The 20,265-nt window shown below is 41.9% G+C and overlaps 1 protein-coding gene across 1 annotated transcript in view; it reads left to right on the top strand.

Moving 5' to 3' along the window:
- gfra4a (GDNF family receptor alpha 4a) overlaps positions 1–20,265 on the top strand; it is a 156,124-nt gene that overhangs the window by 110,051 nt on the left and 25,808 nt on the right. The window contains exons 2-3 of the mRNA XM_085441489.1: positions 8,060–8,341; positions 12,787–12,867. Of these exons, the coding sequence (XP_085297615.1) occupies positions 8,060–8,341; positions 12,787–12,867 (363 nt within the window). The remainder of the gene's footprint in view (positions 1–8,059; positions 8,342–12,786; positions 12,868–20,265) is intronic.

Below are 20,265 nucleotides of genomic sequence, written 5' to 3'. Positions count from 1 at the left end.
CTCTAGTGGCTGAACAGCCAATTTGGACCAAACACTCAGTAGTCCAAGGATTCACTTTTTCAGATCCATCAGGAAAAAAAATACTGACCAACACTGGACATCTAAAATCTTTGTGTGGGAAAAGGGAATGGAGATTCTTTGCTCTCCCACAAAGACCTCACACTGTCTACAGCTGAATTTGCTGCTCAGTCCTCAGTTCTTCCAAACTCAACTTTGCTCTTTTACCTTTTTTTTAAAAGTCACCCCCAATTTTTTGTACTGGCCTTTCACAAAGAAGACTTCTAAAAACAAAATAACTCACCATTGCCTTCATTTCTTCTGTTTGGCCACCTACAGAAAAAGTAGTCGACAAACACTGTCTGGCTTTTCTGGGAATTTTCACTGAATCACATAGTCCTCCTCATCATCAACAGACTGAGTTTGCTCAGCTGGCTTGGACCTGGACACTTCAGACTTTCCATGTAAGAGCAAATACATTTACCTCTGAAATGTGGTTGAGGGAAAACAGGTAAAATGCTCGAGTCTACCACTGGGCTTCAACAGTTTGCTTGATTTCTACCTTAAAGTGCCAAATGCTGTCAATTCTATTACATATTATTCTTCTCTGTGTGAATGTGTGTGTGTGTGGATGGGTGGATGACTGGGTGGATGACTGGACGTGTAAAGCGCTATACAAATACAGGCCATTTACTATTTACCATTTCTCTCATGCTGTATCTGTAATTCACATTTAAATAAAAACCCACATTCATTATTATAATATTAGTGTCAGTACTTTTTTGAAGTACTGAGCCTTTTTCCATATCTTTTCAAACTCTGATCTTGTAATCTAACTTTAGCATAATAATAATTAAATTCTTTCACATCATTCCTATCACTGAAGCTCAGTCTAAAATCAATTTAATATTATCTTGCAAAACATAAATGTCTCGGCAAAAAGCATGATCTTTATATTAAAGGGGTAAAGTTACTTTCTCACTGGAAAAAATTGATATTTTTTTTGCTACTTTTTTCCGTATACTTTCTGGGTAAATGATACACATTTGAATTCGAAGAAGACAGAAAAATAGAGAAAAAAAAGAGCAAAAATGCCCAACTTGCATTTGCATGTTTTTTTCTGAAGCAGCTGTGGAATAATATTGACATTCTTTGGGATGGATTAGTCACTGAGGAATCTGGGAAGAGCATTAGTATTCTGCATCATAGCCAGAGTACTTTGGATCGTCTCTAAATTTCATCATGCATTGCAAGTTGTTGTCCAAGGAGACTTTAATACAAACTAAAGTTATGCTAACATGCTTATATTCTTTTGGGTTTTTTTTTTTTTTTTACTGCTATGAGGACATTAATGCAAGCATGTTGGATCTTTGACACTGACGTGTCCATGCATTTATGGGAAGAATATTGCATTTTTGGCAAAACTGGTGGGGAGGAGAGAGGGCATTATTAGTAGCTGTGAAAAAAAGAGCAACAACAGAGCAGAAAAGCCCCAGCAGACACTGTGTGAGTCATCTCGGTTAAAAAGTGTTCAGGGAGGCACGGTTAGCTAATAGGGAGCTACAATACAATAACAAAAGCATTGTCCCTTGGTAGTGCTGTCAAAGATTTACCAAACAATTCAAGAGGCTGTTATCCTTAATAAGATTCATGATATTGTCTTATAGCAAGTTACTCAGCTGTAGCGCGACTGATGAAGCAAAAGATTTTTTTTTTTCTAGTCAAATCAGAAGAAGAAGAAAAAAACTACAAGCAGCATGGAGACTGCATCAGCTCAAATAGAGATAACAAACTTCAGTCATCAGTTACAGGTCCAGATCTTTGTTACGTCAGTGTTTGAAACTTGTAGCTGGAACATTTAGCAAAGAGTGGAATGCTTGCTTTATACTGAGTTAAAGACTGGGCAGTTGTTTTTGGTGGGGTTTTTATATGGTGATATTGGGAATAGTCTTTCTAAACAGTATGTAAAGAAAGCTTTTTTTGCTACCTCTTGGGCAAGTTCAATAAGATAAATTAAGTTTCATACACAATGTCTATTTACTTTCATGGCCCACAAGTGTGGCACCAATAAGTCTTATTGCTTTATATCACTATTTTGGAACAGCAGCAGCACTGACAGCAGCTGACTTGTTTTTCCACCATTGATGTTTTTCCAGCAAGCTGTATATGGCAGCTAAAGCTTCACTAATGTTTTTGATGGCTACAGTATCTTCATTCAGACACTTGTGTTAGTAGACTGCTCACATACTAGTGCTTGAGCTTCCATAGGGTAGAGTTGTGTGAAGTTAAACACAATGCAGTTATTGTAAAAAATGAAAATGGCTGTTAGCTAGCTAGCACTGGCATTTCTATTAACATAAGTGCTTTTTAAAGGCTGGAAATTAGTCGATGGTCCATCTCATTCTGCTATAGCAGAGGATGAGGGGAGAGGCTTTTATACAGAACTTTTTGCCAGTTATGATACTGGGTATTCATAGTACACCGAGTACACACAACATACTGCAGGTAAAATAAGTATTGAACACGTTAGCAATTTAAAATATATTTGTAAAGGTGTTATTGACATACAGTTCTTACCAGATGACAGTAAAAACCCATCCAAACCACACATGCAAAGAAATCAAACCATAATGTCCATAAATTAAGTAATGTGCAATGATAAGGGGAGAAAAGTATTGAACACATAAAGAACAGGAGGTGCAAAAAGGCATGGAAAGTCATGACACCAGCCAGAATCTGTCAGTAATTAGAAAGCAATCCTGCCAATGAGTGCAAATTCATATCAGCTGGTTCAGTCCCGACTGACAGCCTATAAAAGGTGTCACACAAGAAACATCTCATGATGAGTAAAACTAGTGAGCTCGAGCAAAAATGTTGATTGTATATTATTTCACCAAAAACCGGCCACAACCAGGTGCTCCCTACAAGATTTCAGACAGAAGAGATAAAAACATTATAAGAAGAGTCGTCCAAGAGCCACTTGTGGAGAGCTTCAAAAACACCTGAAATCAGCAGGGACAAGGCAAAACTCCATTTCTGAAGATAAAGCATGGTGAAGCACAACATTTAGACAAGCCTGTGACATATAATCTGAGCACCATGTTTGGAGGTCAAAAGGCACTGCATATCACCCCAAAAACACCAGACCACCAGTGAAGTTTGGAGGTGGGGCTGTTTTTAAGTATAAGGCCCTGGCACTCTTCGTGTAATTGAAGGAGGAATGAATGGAAAAATGTTTTGAGACATTCTCGATAAAAAAAAAAATTCTGCTGTCATCTACCAGGATGATGAAGATGAAAAGAGGGTGGATGTTTCAGCAAGGCGATGATCCCAAACACACAGCCAAGGAAACTCTTTCATTTGGTTTCAGAGAAAGAAAATAAAGCTGCTAGAATGGCCCAGCCAATCACCTGCCCTGAAAATTTATAGAAAGAACTAAAGCTTAGAGTTCACAGAAGGAGCCCACGAAACCTTCAGGATTTGAAGACTGCGTGTGGAAGAAGGTGTCAAAATCACACCTGAGCGATGTATGTGACTAGATTCGCAACTGTAGTGTTGCACTTTGCAAAAGGATGAGCATATACAACATGACATCATCCATTATATTTGTAACTCTGTCTGTGGAAGCCGCAGCTTTATGTCCACTTTCATCCTGATTTTCTGCCTGATAGCTGCCTGTGAGGACTCCTGTCAGCCAAAGGAGCTACACCCCGAACTTAGTGAGTTATACAGAAATCACATGTTATAAAGACTATTAGCTACTGAGATTGTGAACATTGTACCGCATAAACTAATTTTTCTCTCTGAACTTAGTCACTTTAACACCAGATTCTATGGGAACTAACCTTTGGAGCCGCTAAGCTATTTAAGGAACTGCAGCTCAACTGCAGATCAAACACTGTATTTCTAGAAAAAATAAATAAATTAAAAAGAAGAAAATGAAAAACCTGAAGATGGAAAAACAAAATTAGAAGATGTAAAAAGCTCAGAGCACCGGGAAATTAAAAAGGATTCCTTCCCCTGTAACAGACAGCGAGTGGTCTCTACTCGGATTCTCTCATTAGGAAATCTTAACATGATTCTGGTTCAAGCACACAGCATGTTTTGAATACTACATCGTTTTATTATTGGCTTGGCTGTCCTCCACACCCTTTAATCATAATCATTCTTTTCATGAACTGCTTGCAGTGATGGGCGTCAGTTATTAAGCATTTCTCAGCTCCTTTCATGTGACATAAGAGAACGTGACGCTTTTGATGGAGCTCATAGATTTTTAAAGGATACTGGCAGTGATTCATTCTTTGCACTGTGAATTGACACGTGACGTGCTTTCCACGGTTGTTTTCAATTCGCGGTCCGCTGTGCCGCCATTTAAAACACAATCATTTCCCCCCCTGTTATTGCTAATGTGAGCACTTCCATGGTTTCCCTGTCAAAAAAAAAAAACATTGTTAATTCTTCGTGTCTGTTTTTGTTTCCGGCTCTAAGAATAAAGCCAAATTGGCCCGACATCACAGGAATGACAAGTGCATTCAGTGTTGTGTTTGTCTGCTTCTTCATTTTCTTTCCATAAAAAAAAACGTTTATTTACTAAAATGTTTCTCTGATTTCAGAATCTTCTCTTTGAACTGTACCAGGTGTGTTTTAGCGCAAGCTGGGTAGGGGGCCATGACAGGAAGAATGTGGGGAAAGCATGGCGTGAAAGAGGGAATCAGTGGAAAAGCAGGAAGAGAAACAAAAAAGCAGAGAGAGAGAGAGAGGGTGCCCAAATAGTTTATTTACCTCGGTGGGGTAAACAGGAAGTGATATAGGTTGGAACGAATTTGAATGACAAGGCAACTGATTTCTCCTAATTGGTTTTGACTGTCTGTCTTTGAACTGCCGGTGCACCGCGGCTCTGTTTCCAGGCAAACAGTTATCTCTGGCAATCTGGAGTGCTGCTTAATTCCTCAGACAAATATCAAACCTCTCTCCACACTGGATTAGTTGCAGTTTAATAAGATTCGCACTGCCACTGCTCACAGGAGCTCTCCCCCACCCCCAACCGCCCCCACCATACTTGAAACCAATTGCAAGGAAAACTCTGCTTTAAGTTTCCTCTCTGCTCCACCTTCTAAACCAGAACACCCACACACAGCCACACACGCACGCACGCGCGCGCCACCCACGAATCCAGCCCACACCTGCAGTTCAAACGCACTCGCGTGAGAGAAGCAAAACGAAGCAACTCCAAATGTGTTTAAATATTGTTTCTCCTCACCTCCAGTGAAGGAATACCGCCACGGGGATGAGGCAATGTTGCGCGTTTCCAATGCGAATCTGACTTTTTAGGGGTTTCTTAGAGCGAGTGAAACATCTTGACATACGGCAGATTCCTCCACTCTTTCTTTCCTAGGTACCATCTTTTGATCCAAGAAAACTCTCGAGCAGAGCTGATTTGCATCAAAAACGAATGACATCAGATTTTAAGATTCTATAGTGAAATAACTGATTTGGTGAGGAGGGAGGTGGGTTCTTTTGTAGTTGTTGTTGTTGTTGTTGTTTGGCACAATAAGTTCTGCCTGTCAAGACCTCAGCAAAAATGAGCTCTTCACTTGAGTGGCAGATGCTTTCTCTCAGCAGCATCCACAAACATAGCAACAAGCTTCTTGCCTCACTGTCTAAGTTTTTTATTGACAGGCCGCCGCTGGATTAGCTCATTCCTCGGCACAGTTGAGACGTATCCAGCCGGGCACGTGGCAGTTAACCCATTTTCTTCACGAGTGTGGAAGGCTTCAGCCAAAGAAGTTGTAACCTTTTGTTTTATCTGATCGACCCCCAAGATCCATCCAGGGAGAGTGACAGTCTGAGTCAAACAAGGATGAGCAATTCTGACAGTTTTGTGGGTTAGTCTAAAACTAACCCACAGTTAGTGAGATGGAATTCAATTTTATTAAGCTGTAACTGGCCTGTATGTCTCATTTAGGCCTTAAATTTTCACTTTGGTGTACGCAAACATGAAAAGTTGATATTTTATAGCTGCACCATTCCCTGAAATTCAAGCGTTCTTGGTGCATCGAGATGTTTTAGATGCTTTTCACCAAAATCCAGCCTGACATATATGCAGTGTTTAAAACTTCAGGATATCCACAACAGTTAAAAATTAAGTTTTGCAGAGAAACCCAGAAGCAGTGTGGCTAGAGCACAAATTCAGCAAGTCCCAGGTTCAGTTACTTCAATTTGCACCACTTTCTCTCCTTACATTTCCCTTTCTTCTCTGCAGCTATGAAATAAAGACACAAAATGTCACTAAAAGACAATATTTTAACTCTTTTTTATTTATTTATTTTTTGCAGAAAGTGTTGAGGTGGCATTGTTTGATCCAATCTTTGGGAATCTGAATCTCGACATCTGTCATTCTCCTCTTGAGTCGCCATGGTGACATGAATAAAATAAAACTATTTGATTGATTGCCAAAGAATTTGGTGCTGTACTCTTAAGTTTCCTTGCACCATCGTCCAATTTAAAGTTTCAGCTCTCGCAGTACTTTTGCTTACGAGCCTGACAAACTTATGACATCCATGTTAGCAGTTAGCATGAAAATAATTAACTATTTGCATAAGACAGTGGAGATGTCTAACCTCATATCCTGTTGTTCCTCTGCAAATTTGCATTGTCAGCAGACAAACATTAGCATTCGCAGCTTAAGATAGTTTACATGGCAAAAAAAATTACTGATCCTTTCATTAATGAGCCCAATTAGAGGCAAAAACGGGCTATCACCACTGTACACTCTTATTTAGCTCTTTATTTTTTAGCATTTTTCACTCACTTCTAGCTTCTTCTTTTTTTTTTTACTCTAATAATAAGATGTTTCATTTAATGTTACATGCACTGTATATTTTGAATATTAAGCAGGAACTCTTAGACAGCTGGAAATAAATATTGTCCTTAGGGGAATAAAGCTTGCATGTTATTAGTGCCACATGAAATAAAAAGGCAGACGGTAAAAATGTTGTCCCCCCCACAACTAATACAGCTGCTCTCTGGGCCAATCTGTAACAAATATGACACTTTGTTTTGACTGGAGCTGAAACGCTTCAGTGTAATTTAGAACACGTCTGGTATTGGTGAGATACAAGTTTCATCAAAACCTAGTCAGTGGCACCAGATGGATTTCATGTGACATGTGTATGAATTCATGAATAATATAGCGCACCCCTCGGGTTTATGAATGTAATTTTTTTTGTTGTTTTTTTTACTGGCAAGAGGAATCATTGACCGTGTTTGATGGCTGCTGACGAGGGATGCGAAAATGTAATCCAATTATTAAATTCAGCTCAATTGCTTTGTCTTAGAGATGAACCAGCGAGTCATAAATACTTCGCATTTATTTACAGCAGTTTGTTTTGATTTGCTTAAAGGAGCAAACCCATCAGCTACGCACGTCAAAGTGAGCTCTCTCATCGCGGGGGGAGCAAATAAAACGTTATGAATCCCCACTGTAAGTCTGGAGAGCTTTAACTACTCTAGTGCACAAATTAGCCGTGAACATTTTTTGATTATCCCCCATGATAGTGTGCCGACAAGTTTCACATTATGGGACACGGGCACTCCAAGTTTATGACAAACATGAGGGGCGCACAAGTGGACTTTTATCAGGAGCTTCACTCATATTAAAGACTGAAGGTCATCCTCTGTTGCGAGTGCGTACTAAATTAGCTTTTAATTTGAAAGTAATGCTTTCACAAAGTAGCAAAACAGCTTTGTCGGGGAGTACAGAAAATGAGCCAATGAGATCAATAATTAAACAAACACGGGGATGGTAGCTACACCTGTATAAACAGGAGGGCAAAATATGTTGGCTGACCTTTTGTCTGTTAACTCTCTATCCTCAAAGTAAGTAAGTCAAAGTCTTTTGTCTGATGCGTTTCCACCTTTGATAACCTCCGATTAGCAAAGCAAAAACTGGTTAATACAACTGTCAGTATGTGAAAAAAACAAACAAAGACAAAACAGATCTACACTGCTGTCTCTCGAGAATCCATCACGACTCTAACATGTCCTCTCCCTTGTCTCACAGGAATCCCACGTATGGCCCTCTCTGTGGGTGGGAGGGACTGTCTGCGTGCTGGTGACACCTGTTCCAGCGATGACACCTGTAGCCCGCGACTGCGCACCCTCAGGCAGTGTGTGGCAGGGGACGGCAGCGTGAAACTGGGGCCCGGGGCGCGAAACCAGTGTGAGAACGCCATGACGGCACTTCTGTCCACCCCTCTGCATGGCTGCCAATGTAAACGAGGCATGAAGAAGGAGAAGAACTGCCTGAGTATCTACTGGAGTCTGCATCAATCTGTGCTGCATGGTAAGATTCGCATTAGTCCCAAGGTCACCAGTAGGTGGACCAGGATCCGGATCAGGACCCAGAAGCTGTTTCAAAAACTGTGAATTTAATCATTATTTTATTATTCATTATTAATATCCTTGTAACTATATATAGTTACAGTGAACTGTTGATTATGTAGTCCATGCTACTTAAAACGTATTGCTTTGAGTCATGCTAAATGTGGAACTTTATGATACTTTTGAAACCATTTTTTGAGGACAGTTTCTCTATGTCAAGGCTCTGTGTGCGGGCAGGCAGAGATGAGGATCCAAATGCAGGACTCGGAAAATGGAATGTAACTCAAAAAACCTCAGCTTTATTGCTGGCAGGAAAACAAACATAAAGTGAGGACGGACCACTGAGACCAAGAACACACAGGCATAAACTGATGGTACGACGCGACACTGAGCATGGGAAAACACAGGGCTTATATACACAGGGTAGTAACGGGGAAATCGGCAACAGGAGGGAGACACAGCTGGGAGAGATCAGGGCTAACGAGACAGGGGGAACAAAGCTGCACATACTAACATCAGACAGGAACAAGAACCTTCAAAGTAAAACAGGAAACAAAACACACTTTACTAAGACACAGACTAGACAGAGACAGACTTGACACTGACCAAAGGCTACTAAATGATAATCATAATCACAACAGTATCAGATCATAAATCATAATATAGAAAAACACCAAGATAACTGAAACACCAAGTACCAGAGAAACATAAAGGAAAATCCATGATGCAAAAGTACCAAAACATAATGAACTCAAAATACTGGGTCCAACGGACCCAGAACCGTGACACTCTAACTGGATTTCCTTCAGTTGAGTAGCATTAAAAGAGGCGGGCAGAAGTCGGGGTATCATGTCACTGCGATTATCAAGTGTGTGCCACCCAGTACACATGAATTAGACTTCCACCTCCAGATGGCTTGACAGTAGATTCCAGGCTGAAATGAAAAGAGTCATTATTATGTCGAAAACTGAGCATTGTGTGTGCATATTGATAATAGCAAAAACGCAGCAATGACTTTTGTTCACTTAAACTTAGCTTTTCTTCGCTCAAAATAAATTTCTCCTCAAAATGCAACACTTGTACTTGCACATTTTTTTTACGTGCGCTCAGAATAGTGGCACAAAAATAACGCCATAAAAATCCAGAGGCCCTGTAAAATGCGTATGCTTTTACATTCAGACCAAATGGAAAAAGCTCGACTCTAGAACAAAGCTGACAACAATGTAAATATAAGTACGGATAAACCAATCAGTGTCTGTAGAAAACATTTATGAGGTCAATTTCATGCAACACGTAGACAAAACAACACGCATGCTTTCAAGCAATCACGCCTCTGTCGTGCATTTTATGTAATGGACTGTTGGTCAACCAAACATTACTAAAACATCCGTTTATGTACGGCAGTTGCTCCTCCCCAATAAATATTTATTCATTACATTTCAAGTTCAGAACTAATAATAAATATTTATTTTTCTAACTGCATGTACTTTATATTTAAACATCGCTTCATCTCTATTTAAACATCAATAACATTTTATGTCATAGATAGGTATATATACTTCTATTACGGTTACCCACTTAATTCACCAGGAACACCTTGCTAGTATGCGATTGGACCGACTTTTACCCTCAGAAGTGCCTTAAATCGATTCAACAAGGTGCTGGAAACATTCCTCACAGATTTGAAACCATATTGACATGATGGCATCACGCAGTTCCTGCAGATTTTTCAGCTGCACATGATATGAACCTCCAGTTCCACCATGTCCCAAACGTGCTCTACTGCAGTGTTTCCCAACCTTTTGGAGCCATGGCACGTATTTCACATTAGAAAAGTCACACAGCACACCACCAAATGTCACAAAAAAGCATTTTTCCCTGCCACCAGGCATAGCGGAATTGGATCAATTTGTCCTTCTTTGCTTTCTTCTGACCACTACTCATGCTAGGGCCTTCATCTGGGTTGGAATTTTCTTCAGGACGCAGGACAGATTGGCTACTTTTTTCCTTGTATTGCTATTATGCAACTGGCAGTTGGCAACCCATTTAATTAGAGCAGGTAGTTGTACTGCCCTCTAGTGGAAGAGAATGTAATTGCTTTGCATGTTACGCCAGTCACTTAGGCTACGTTCACACTGCAGGCGAAAGCGCATGAAATACGATTTTTTTGACCCTATGCGAGCCATATCCGATCATGGTATGACAGTGTGAACAGCGCAAATCCGATATTTTCAAATCTGATCTGGGTCACTATCATATGTGGTACTGAATCCGATACATATCCGATGTTTCAGAAAGCGACTGCTGTTTCAACGGTCATGTCGCATTAAATCCGTCTTTTACGTCACTGACACAAGACAGACGCCAATTATCAGCTCCGGAGAAGCGCCCGAGAAGACATCGCAAACGCTTCCTAGCCATCCAGTGAAACTGTTGGGAAGACAACGCTGGAGAAACGTGAACATTTTGTTTGTACTGTATAATCTGCAGATTCTGACAGAAATCTGCAACTATCCTTTGAAGCACCGCTCCTCTCTTAAACGGCAATAAGGATCATTATTAGGTTATTTACATTATTATGTAAATAACAAAATAACTTAAAGCAAAAATTGGGCAACGTAAAATCCGAAGTCTTTATTAAGGGCCATCTGTCAAACAATACTGTTTGCTTTGGGTCTAAACAGAGCGCGTTGTGTGTGACATCTTCTTTTGCGCATGCGGTCCGCATTGAGCGTTCACACTAGAGCGCGTTTGCTGTCGCATTTTATTTGTAGTGTGAACGAGCAGACAAAAAAATCGGATTTGATCAAAAAATCGGAATTGAGCATTAAGACCTGCAGTGTGAACGTAGCCTTAGAGTGCTTATCAGGTGGAACCAGGTAATCTTCCACAGCACGCACAGTGGTTGAGAATCACTGCTCTACTGGACTGAGATCTGGTCACGCTTCATCAGATAATCAGATTAAGACAATTTGACCTTTGTGACATGACACAGTCAGGGTCAGCAGGAATACTTAGGTGGCACGTGAACGATGCTAAAGATGTCTAAAGTGGGCCAATAAAACCATTACACCAACAACAACAACCTGAACCACTGATTAGATTTTCAGCCAAAGGTCCAACATCTGATCCTACGGTTCCAGTGTCACAGCAGAAATCAAGACTCATCAGACCAGATGTGGTAAAACACGATTGTTGTTGTTTTCACTTTATGGTTTTAACTTGTGGAAGCAGCAGTAATCTGTGCTCAGTGACAGATGTTTCCAAAAATGTTCCTGAGTCCATGCAGCGATATCTAAGATATAGTAAAGCACTATACAAATACAGGCCATTTACCATCTACTAAAGAATCTTCACACAAGGATCTGAAGATCACAGTTATTCAAAGATTTGCTCCTTTTTCTCCTTGTGTGAAGATTTCTAGCTGGTTTCTCTGGATCTTTGAGAGACTTTACATTCCACAGATGACAGAATCCAAAAATTATTTGGACTAGTTGCACTTATGAGTTAAGAACCCATCCTTCCATCCATCCATCCATCCATCCACCTTCTTCCGCTTATCCGGGGCCAGGTCAAGCAGCCTATGCAGAGAAGCCCAGACCTCCCGCTCCCCGGCCACCTCCTCTCACAAAACAGCCTCCACCAAGGCGTTCCCAGGCCAGAGATATAATGTCTCCAGCATGTCCTGGGTCTGCCCCGGGGCCTCCTCCCGAACCCTCCTAAGTGAATTTTGCACTACTCATCTGCACCTATAGTCCTGTCTCAACTTTGTCTCTTTCCTTCCTTGTGTCCTTTCCTTGTTTTCCCTGTTCCATTTACCCTATTTTATTCTTCTAGAGTTTTTTATTTGTCTGTTTACCTTTGATTTGAATTTTTAGCTTGTTGTTATCTTTCATGGGTCTTAAATCTCTTATTTTTCTCTGTGCCTGACTACCTTCATGATGTCCTGCTTTTGAATCGGCTGAAGAATGTTTCTAAACCATAATACATTTTTTTACAGTCCGTGTTGCAAGCATCAAACTACAAGAAAATCCTTCTTTTGTAAACATTAGATTTTGTCATGTTGCCTTTTTACTATTTTCATTGAAATTTTCCATTTAAATATAATTCAGGGCAGCTGAGCTGTGGCATTAAGCCGTACATTGTGTGATGGTCTAGTAAGGTTGTTGAGCACTGTGTGGTTGATTTTCTAGCAACTTCTGTAACTAGCTAATTTCTAATAGCCTGTGGTAATTTACACAAATGTGAGGGGTTTGCATGTTTTGCAGCTTTGTGCACATTTATAGCTTTTATGAGTAACACTACATCCTTCAACAGTGTTACACGCTGGGATTTAGGACTTTGCAAAAATCTTTAAAAAGAAGAAAAGCCATTTAGCTAACTACTCTCTTTCCTCTGTGTTGGCAGGACTCAGCCTGGTGGAGAGCTACCCATATGAACCAGAGGAGAGGGGCACTGACTACGTTCGTCTGGCCTCCATCGCTGCAGGTAATCAAATGAACAGTTACTGCCTGGCCAGGGGGGGAAAAGTCATTTAAGTAAGTTAAGTATCTATTTTTAAGAACAAAAAAAGGCTAAGTGGGTTATACTATACTACGTGTCAGAGTAATAACAGATCAAGTTGTGATTCTGCGTTGTTTTGACAGAGCAGATATGCAGGTGGTTTTGTGAAGCGTTTGATGAGTAACAGTCTCACTTTGCTTCTGTCTTGCCTCCGAGCCTGTGGGCAAGCTGCAGGGTTGGTATGTGCTGCTGTTAGCCCCCAAGGCACAGATTAATTACCTATTTACTTAATGCAGCTGGAAGCAGCAAAGCTGCAGTGGGTAAAGAGCTGAAAGCCAGAGTGTGAAGTAACGACAGAAACAGAAGAAAAGAAAAGAGGTTACATGGAGAAAGAGACAGAGGAGGCGAGAAAAAGAAAATGGCAGAGCTGTTGACTCATATAAAAAACACTTTGTTTTCTTCTGGAGGAATGGAAAAGACAGAGGCTGCACAAAACTGACAAGTTGCTTTTTTTCCACTGCAGAGGACGTGAAGTTAAGTGTTTTATGTTTTTCTGACAACAGTTACACTCAGAGAGTCTGTGAATGTAATGACTGAAATGAAGTGATTTCTATGGAAGGTATTCATGCATTACAGCAGAGTATAATGATAGTTGTCATGATATACTATCAGGAAGAACCTGATGCACCTTTTCCAGCATAAACCCAACAGGTCAACGAGAAAATGAACCAAATTGTCTTGAAAGAAGAAGAAACAAAAGGAAAATTGGTGGGTTTAAAAATTACCACCACAAAATAATAAATGTTAGAAATGTTAAATATGCAAAGTCCAGCATCAAATCTATTAAACCTTTGTGATATTGATGTGGTCAGTTAAGTAGCAGAGGGGATTGTTAATCAGTTTCCACTGCTTTGGTGTTAATGACATTAACAAGAGGTGAACTAGAGTGGCAACAATGAGACAACCCACAAAATCTGACTCTCTTTTTTTTAACTAGTTTTGCATTTTGGCTAGACTCAGTGTCACTGCTGTTAGCTTGAGGTGATACCTGGCCCTTACAGAGGTTACACAGGCAGTTCAACCCTTCCAGGATGACACATCAATATGTGCCATCTGCTGTGTCTCCCAGCACAGTCTCAAGAGCATGGACTAGATTCCAGCAGGCAGGCAGTTCATCTAGGAGAGCTAGACAGGGACGTAGAAGGTCCTTAACCCATTACCAAGACCGGTATCTGCTCCTTTGTGCACTGACAGAGCTACAAAATGACCTCCAGCAGGACACTGATGTGAATGCCTCTGACCAAGCAATCAGAAAAAGACTTCATGAGGGTGACCTGAAGGCCCAGCGTCCTCTAGTGGGCCCTGTGCTCACTGCTCAGCATGGTGGTGTCTGATTGGCATTTGCCAGAGAGTAGAAGATTCGCCACTGGTGTCCTGTGCTTTTCACAGATGAGAGCAGGTTCAGCCTGAGCACATGTGACAGATGTGAAAGGGTCTGACGAAGCCAGAGGGAACGTTTGACTAACCTCTACAGGTTAGTCAACAGCACCCTGACTGCCATCAGGTATTAGGATGAAACTGTCAGACGCTACACTGGTGCAGTGGGTCCTGATTCCCTCATCAGGAACGACATTGCCTGGCCTCATGTGGCAAAAGTATGCAGGAAGCTACTGGAGGATGAAGAAACTTCCAGAGACTTTATGTTTCTGTCCATCCAGGTTACCCCTCAGAGAGCTCAGTGATGTCCCGATCCAGATCTGGGAGGAGATCCCACAGGACACCATCCATTGTTTCATTAGGAGCATGCTCCGACATTGTTAGGCATGCATGTGGGGGCCAAACAAACTACTGAGTACAGTTTTGAGTTGCTGCAATAACATTTTGGCAAACTAAACTTCCTTGCTCTGATAGTTTCCATTTCATTTAACCGATGTGGCGTTCTTCTGTTCCTAACACATACTCAGTCCATATCAATATTGATATCTGGCATGATTTTTGTTTCCCATTGAGATCTGATGTATTTTTCAAGTGTTACTTTAATTCTTTTGAGACCAGTACATTAATATAAATATTAGAAGTCTCTATGTTTTTACACAATTTTGTACTATTTAGGTATGTGGCGTGTACACTTTAGTCATGTACAGAGGTGAGGTGAGGTGAGGAGTGGAGTGGAAGCACTCTGTGCCACAGGAGGTTTCTTCTTCCCACAAGCTGTAATATTTATTGTATTTATCATGGGATTTAAAGGTAGTTCTATATTTTGGCATCCGGTAATACCAATGAGGGATCAGTGTCAAATACCAATTTCATGTTTCCAAACCTGAACTAATGCAAGTTGACACTGGTAAACTGTACATCCTCTTTTCATGGATGGGAAAGCATTTAACGGTGAGATGAGGGCAGTTCAGGCCATAGTTTGCATAATAGCCTTAAAGGTAAATTCAGGTTATGTAACAGGTAACAATGTAACTGAATACAGAGATGCAGAGCATGGCTTTTCCTCTAAATGGAGCTTTAGAGTGAAGACCACAGAGCATACAAGCTGGTTTAAGATTATAAGAACACTATACTAAGTAATTACTACCACCTGTGAATGCAGTGACTTGTATAAAGTAAAAAAAAGTATCAACTCTATACTGTAACCAGACATGTACTCCCCCACAGCAGAGCTACTCTGCACAGCTTCTCTCATTTTCAAGGATCTTCCCGCAACATCCCAGCCAGCTTTTTTCAAACCCACTAAGGATCTCAGCGGTGCATTATAGTGGCGATATCAGCTCAGCACCATTCATGGCTCCCAGAAATGCATAGTGCATGCTGTAACATTCACCTTCATCTCCTTAACCAATTCATTTTCTTCGGGCTTGTTGTGCATAATTTAGTGAGATCACAGATTAGGCAAATTGGATAAACCGCGCTCACCTGTTTGCACGAAACTGTGTTTGCATCTGTAAAGACTGTAAAGAAATGCACACAAAAACCATAAGAAATACCAAACAATTCAGGTTTAGTGCTTGTCACCTTTTACGCGTGATCACATACATATGCTGCTTTTTTAAAACGAAACCTCTCATCCTGGGCTGACGTGAATTACAACAGCACCAGGCCCGCACTGTAACCGCCTTCTGGTAAATCTCGCTCCAGTACCTCCACAAGGGGTCATAGTTGACATCCGTGCCATGCATCTCGACAAGTCAACTGCCAAAACAACAAAGACGTGATTAATGGATGTTTTTCCGCCCTTATAGCATCGCTCCTCAGACAGAGTAATGACCCTTTTTGAAGATGCAAGTCAGAGTCCCAGCTCATCATATTTAGCGAAATATTCAAATAACAGAACAGTTCACCCTTTAACAATTAATCAGTTAACTAAAGTCAACTCGGTGATGCTGAGAAAAGGCTTTCTGTTGAAGCGCAGCAGATGTAGGGCAACAAGAAAGAAACTTTTTTTAATGCGTCGTTGACCCGAGTGTGATCAGTCCTTTTGTCCTCACAGCGATGCTTCAAGTTTGTCACAAGCTTTGTAAAATCAATCAGCCTTTTAGATACAAACCTCTTTGGAACAAGAGGCACTCTGAGATCACAGGCGTGACAGATGATTACTTTGATTATAAAACATTATGTAGGAGTAGGTAATGGATAACAGGCAGTGATTTGTAAATAACTGGACATGAATACCTTGAGCCTATTATATACTATTATAATACAGGATATTTCTTAGTAACAAGGCAGCTCATTCTCTGTGTCTTCACAAAGGTTTCTTTAAAGATATAAACACATTTTGGGGTCAACTTGAAAGAAATGGGAAATGTAAAAGTGAGGTCAGAGGTCAAATTTGACCTGATATTTGGATGCTAACTATAGTGTGAATCCCCGTACGCCAGTATCATTTCCTAAATCCTGCCAATATACACAAAGCAGAAGACGTTTAAACACAGTTTTAAAAGTAAAAGACATTTTATTAAAGTTTGACCTTATTTGACCTCGACGAAGAGAGAAGAGGTCAAAGTTCCAGAGTTTCAGAATCCCCATATCCCCTATATACCTATTTATTGTTAATACAAATCTATGTGTATTGTTACGTTTTGGTGTGGTCGGTGTGTTGCTTTTGGCGTGACTGTTATGTGTTTCCTGTTTTACTTTGAAAGTCTGTGTTATCTTAGTGTGTTCAGGTTACATTTTCCCTGTCTCGTCAGTTCTAATTTGCCCCAGCTGTGTTTCCCTCCTGTGGTCCATTTCCTGATTGCTCCCTCTATGTATTTAAGCCTTGTGTTTCAGTGTGTCATGGTCGCGATCTCCCCCGTGTTGTAAATAGTTTGGTGGTTTGTGGTAAATAAATAGTCTGTTGTAAATAGTTGTGAATGGGTTTGTTAATACTTTCGTCATGGGATATTTTCGTTTTGGGATTTTGGTGGAGAGCCTTCCTGGTTTTATTTTCCTTATCTTTGTTTTTCTACGTTGCACCCCGGTTGCCTAGGCCGGGGTGTAACATATGGGGGCTCGTCCTATCGCTGGAGGGTCCGACGGAGGGACCGCTTCAGCCGTCTGTCTTCGCTGGAGGGCCCGGGGGCCGCTTCAGCCGTTCGCCGTTGCTGGAGGGTCCGAGGGAGGGACCGCTTCAGCCTCCGTCTGTCTTCGCTGGAGGGCCCGGGGACCGCTCCAGCCTTCATCCGCCTTCGTTGGAGGGTCCGTGGGACCGCTCCAGCCTCCATCAGTTTCATCTGCCTCCGCTGGAGGGTCCGTGGGACCGCTTCGGTCTTCATTTGCCTTCGCTGGGGGGTCCGAGGGACCGCCTCAGCCTTCGTCGTCTGCTGGAGGGTCCGTGGGACCGCTCCAGCCTTCATCCGCCTTCGCTGGAGGATCCGAGGGACCGCTCCAGCCTTCTGCAGCTGGTGGGCTGCGTGTCCGTGTGTGCAGCTGGTGGGCTGCGTGTCCGTGTGTGCAGCTGGTGGGCTGCGTGTCCATGTGTGCAGCTAGTGAGCTGCTCGTCTGCCTTCGCTGGAGGGTCCGTGGGACTGCTCCAGCCTTCGTCGTCTGCTGGAGGGTCCGTGGGACCGCTCCAGCCTCCATCAGCTTCGTCTGCCTTCGCTGGGGGGTCCGTGGGACCGCTCCAGCCTTCAACCGCCTTCGCTGGGGGGTCCGAGGGACCGCCCCAGCCTTCGTCGTCTGCTGGAGGGTCCGTGGGACCGCTCCAGCCTCCATCAGCTTCGTCTGCCTTCACTTCAGCCTTCGTTTGTCTGAATCAAACTTTTCACTTGGGGTTACATGTTTGATTTTTGGGTGGGGGGAACTGTTACGTTTTGGTGTGGTCGGTGTGTTGCTTTTGGCGTGACTGTTATGTGTTTCCTGTTTTACTTTGAAAGTCTGTGTTATCTTAGTGTGTTCAGGTTACATTTTCCCTGTCTCGTCAGTTCTAATTTGCCCCAGCTGTGTTTCCCTCCTGTGGTCCATTTCCTGATTGCTCCCTCTATGTATTTAAGCCTTGTGTTTCAGTGTGTCATGGTCGCGATCTCCCCCGTGTTGTAAATAGTTTGGTGTTTTGTGGTAAATAAATAGTCTGTTGTAAATAGTTGTGAATGGGTTTGTTAATACTTTCGTCATGGGATATTTTCGTTTTGGGATTTTGGTGGAGAGCCTTCCTGGTTTTATTTTCCTTATCTTTGTTTTTCTACGTTGCACCCCGGTTGCCTAGGCCGGGGTGTAACAGTATATATTGTAATTAGCATTCTTATCACTCTGACCTCCAGATCAGTCTAAAGACCTTGAAGGTCAGAGGTCAAATGTGGCATGATATTTTAAATCTTTATATGTTACTTTCTATGTGTTGACATTACACACCTCATCTGTGAGAATCATAGTTTCAAGTTATGAGGCTTTTTGTCTGTTTTCCTTGAAGACCTTGGTGGATTTACGGCAAAGTTGAATGGCTTGTTAATATGACCCCACTCTACACCCCTACAAAGTTTTATCAGAATCCATTATAAACTTTTTGGAGATTATATATTGGAATTTCAGGAGCGGGACCACGCCTCCAAACACGCTCCCTCCGGCTCTCATCTACGTGCTCCCAGTTCTGCAAGCTGTCATTCTCGTTTACGTGCCCCTCCCTCCCTTCCCCTTTCAATTCTTTAACTTCTTCACTTTATTTAGTACATGTGGATCTGCCAGGCCTGGGAGCCGTCGCCAGTCCCCTTCGAGGCCTTCCCCCAAACCGCAGCTCAATTCATGTCCAAGCGTTCACCTTTACCACTAAAATGCTGTCAAATCTAAAATGAGGACGTGGGCCCAGTGAGTGAATTGAGCTATTATGTTTACAGAAAGTGACATGCACGCACTCATACGCTACCAAAAAACTTAGCAAAGGTAAGAAGAAAATGCTTGTGTTGTGTTTCCATCCAGATCAGCTGAACAGTCATTGTTATACTGTGTAATATTTCAAGGTGGTCTTTAAAAAGGCTTCTGTTTGTGTAATAAGGATCTGACCACGTTCAGAGACACTGGTGGCTTTAAAGGGAGAGAAAGCGAGAAAGCTTACCGCAGAACAAAAGAAGTTGAGAAGTTTCACGTGGCATAATCCACTCTTTCTTTCACATCCTTTAAACTACAGACATTTCCACGTCACTTTTTCAAGCATGCAGTTTGCGATTGTGGTTTTTTTTTTCCTTTTCTTTTTTTGGACACACATTTTTTTGATTTTCATAGACAAATGCTGGAGTTTTCCTTTAAGGCTTAGGTACTTTACGCTCAGTTGCTTTCTATTTTTCAAATCCATTGTGCTAGAAGGATGGTGCCAAAACAGCTGAATGTGTCACTGTCCAAACACAGAGAGACTGGCACCACGTAATTAAAATTTAGACGCGTAATCCTGAACATTACAGAATCTGGTGTGAGACTGGATAATAATCCTCGGTATGTTCGATCTACAGTCGGCCCGGTGGCAGCGCCGGGCTGTGGGTAACTTTTGGATGCGAGTGCATGACACATAAGTGTGCTGCATGCTCAGCGAGCCTCCTTTGAATAAATAACAGGTTACAAAACCATGGCGTGAAGGATTTCACACTCAAGCGTGTGGGAGTATTCTCCTCCCCAAGTATGCAGATACTGGATCCAGTTTTCCAACCTGCACTCCACCCTTGCCCTCCGCTGGCTACTTGGTTAAGCTGGGAATAACCTGTGCTTTGCGATGGGTTGTTTGCCTTCTCTCTGAGGCCATTCATATTTTATATGACAGCTTGGTGAGAGTCAAACTCACCAGGAGACGCAACTACAGGCACTTTACAAACTAATGAGCAGCACTATCTGCCAGAGGAGCTGAGCGTCATCATGGCCGTATTGACTGGAAGGTCGCTTAGGAAAAAAACACACACGCACACATATAATGAT

This window comes from Copadichromis virginalis, linkage group LG19, assembly GCF_057382275.1.
Source record: "Copadichromis virginalis isolate Kocher_CV1m ecotype Utaka linkage group LG19, C_Virginalis_male_GT1.1, whole genome shotgun sequence".
Classification (NCBI taxonomy): domain Eukaryota; kingdom Metazoa; phylum Chordata; class Actinopteri; order Cichliformes; family Cichlidae; genus Copadichromis; species Copadichromis virginalis.
This window is presented reverse-complemented; position numbering and strand designations above follow the sequence as displayed.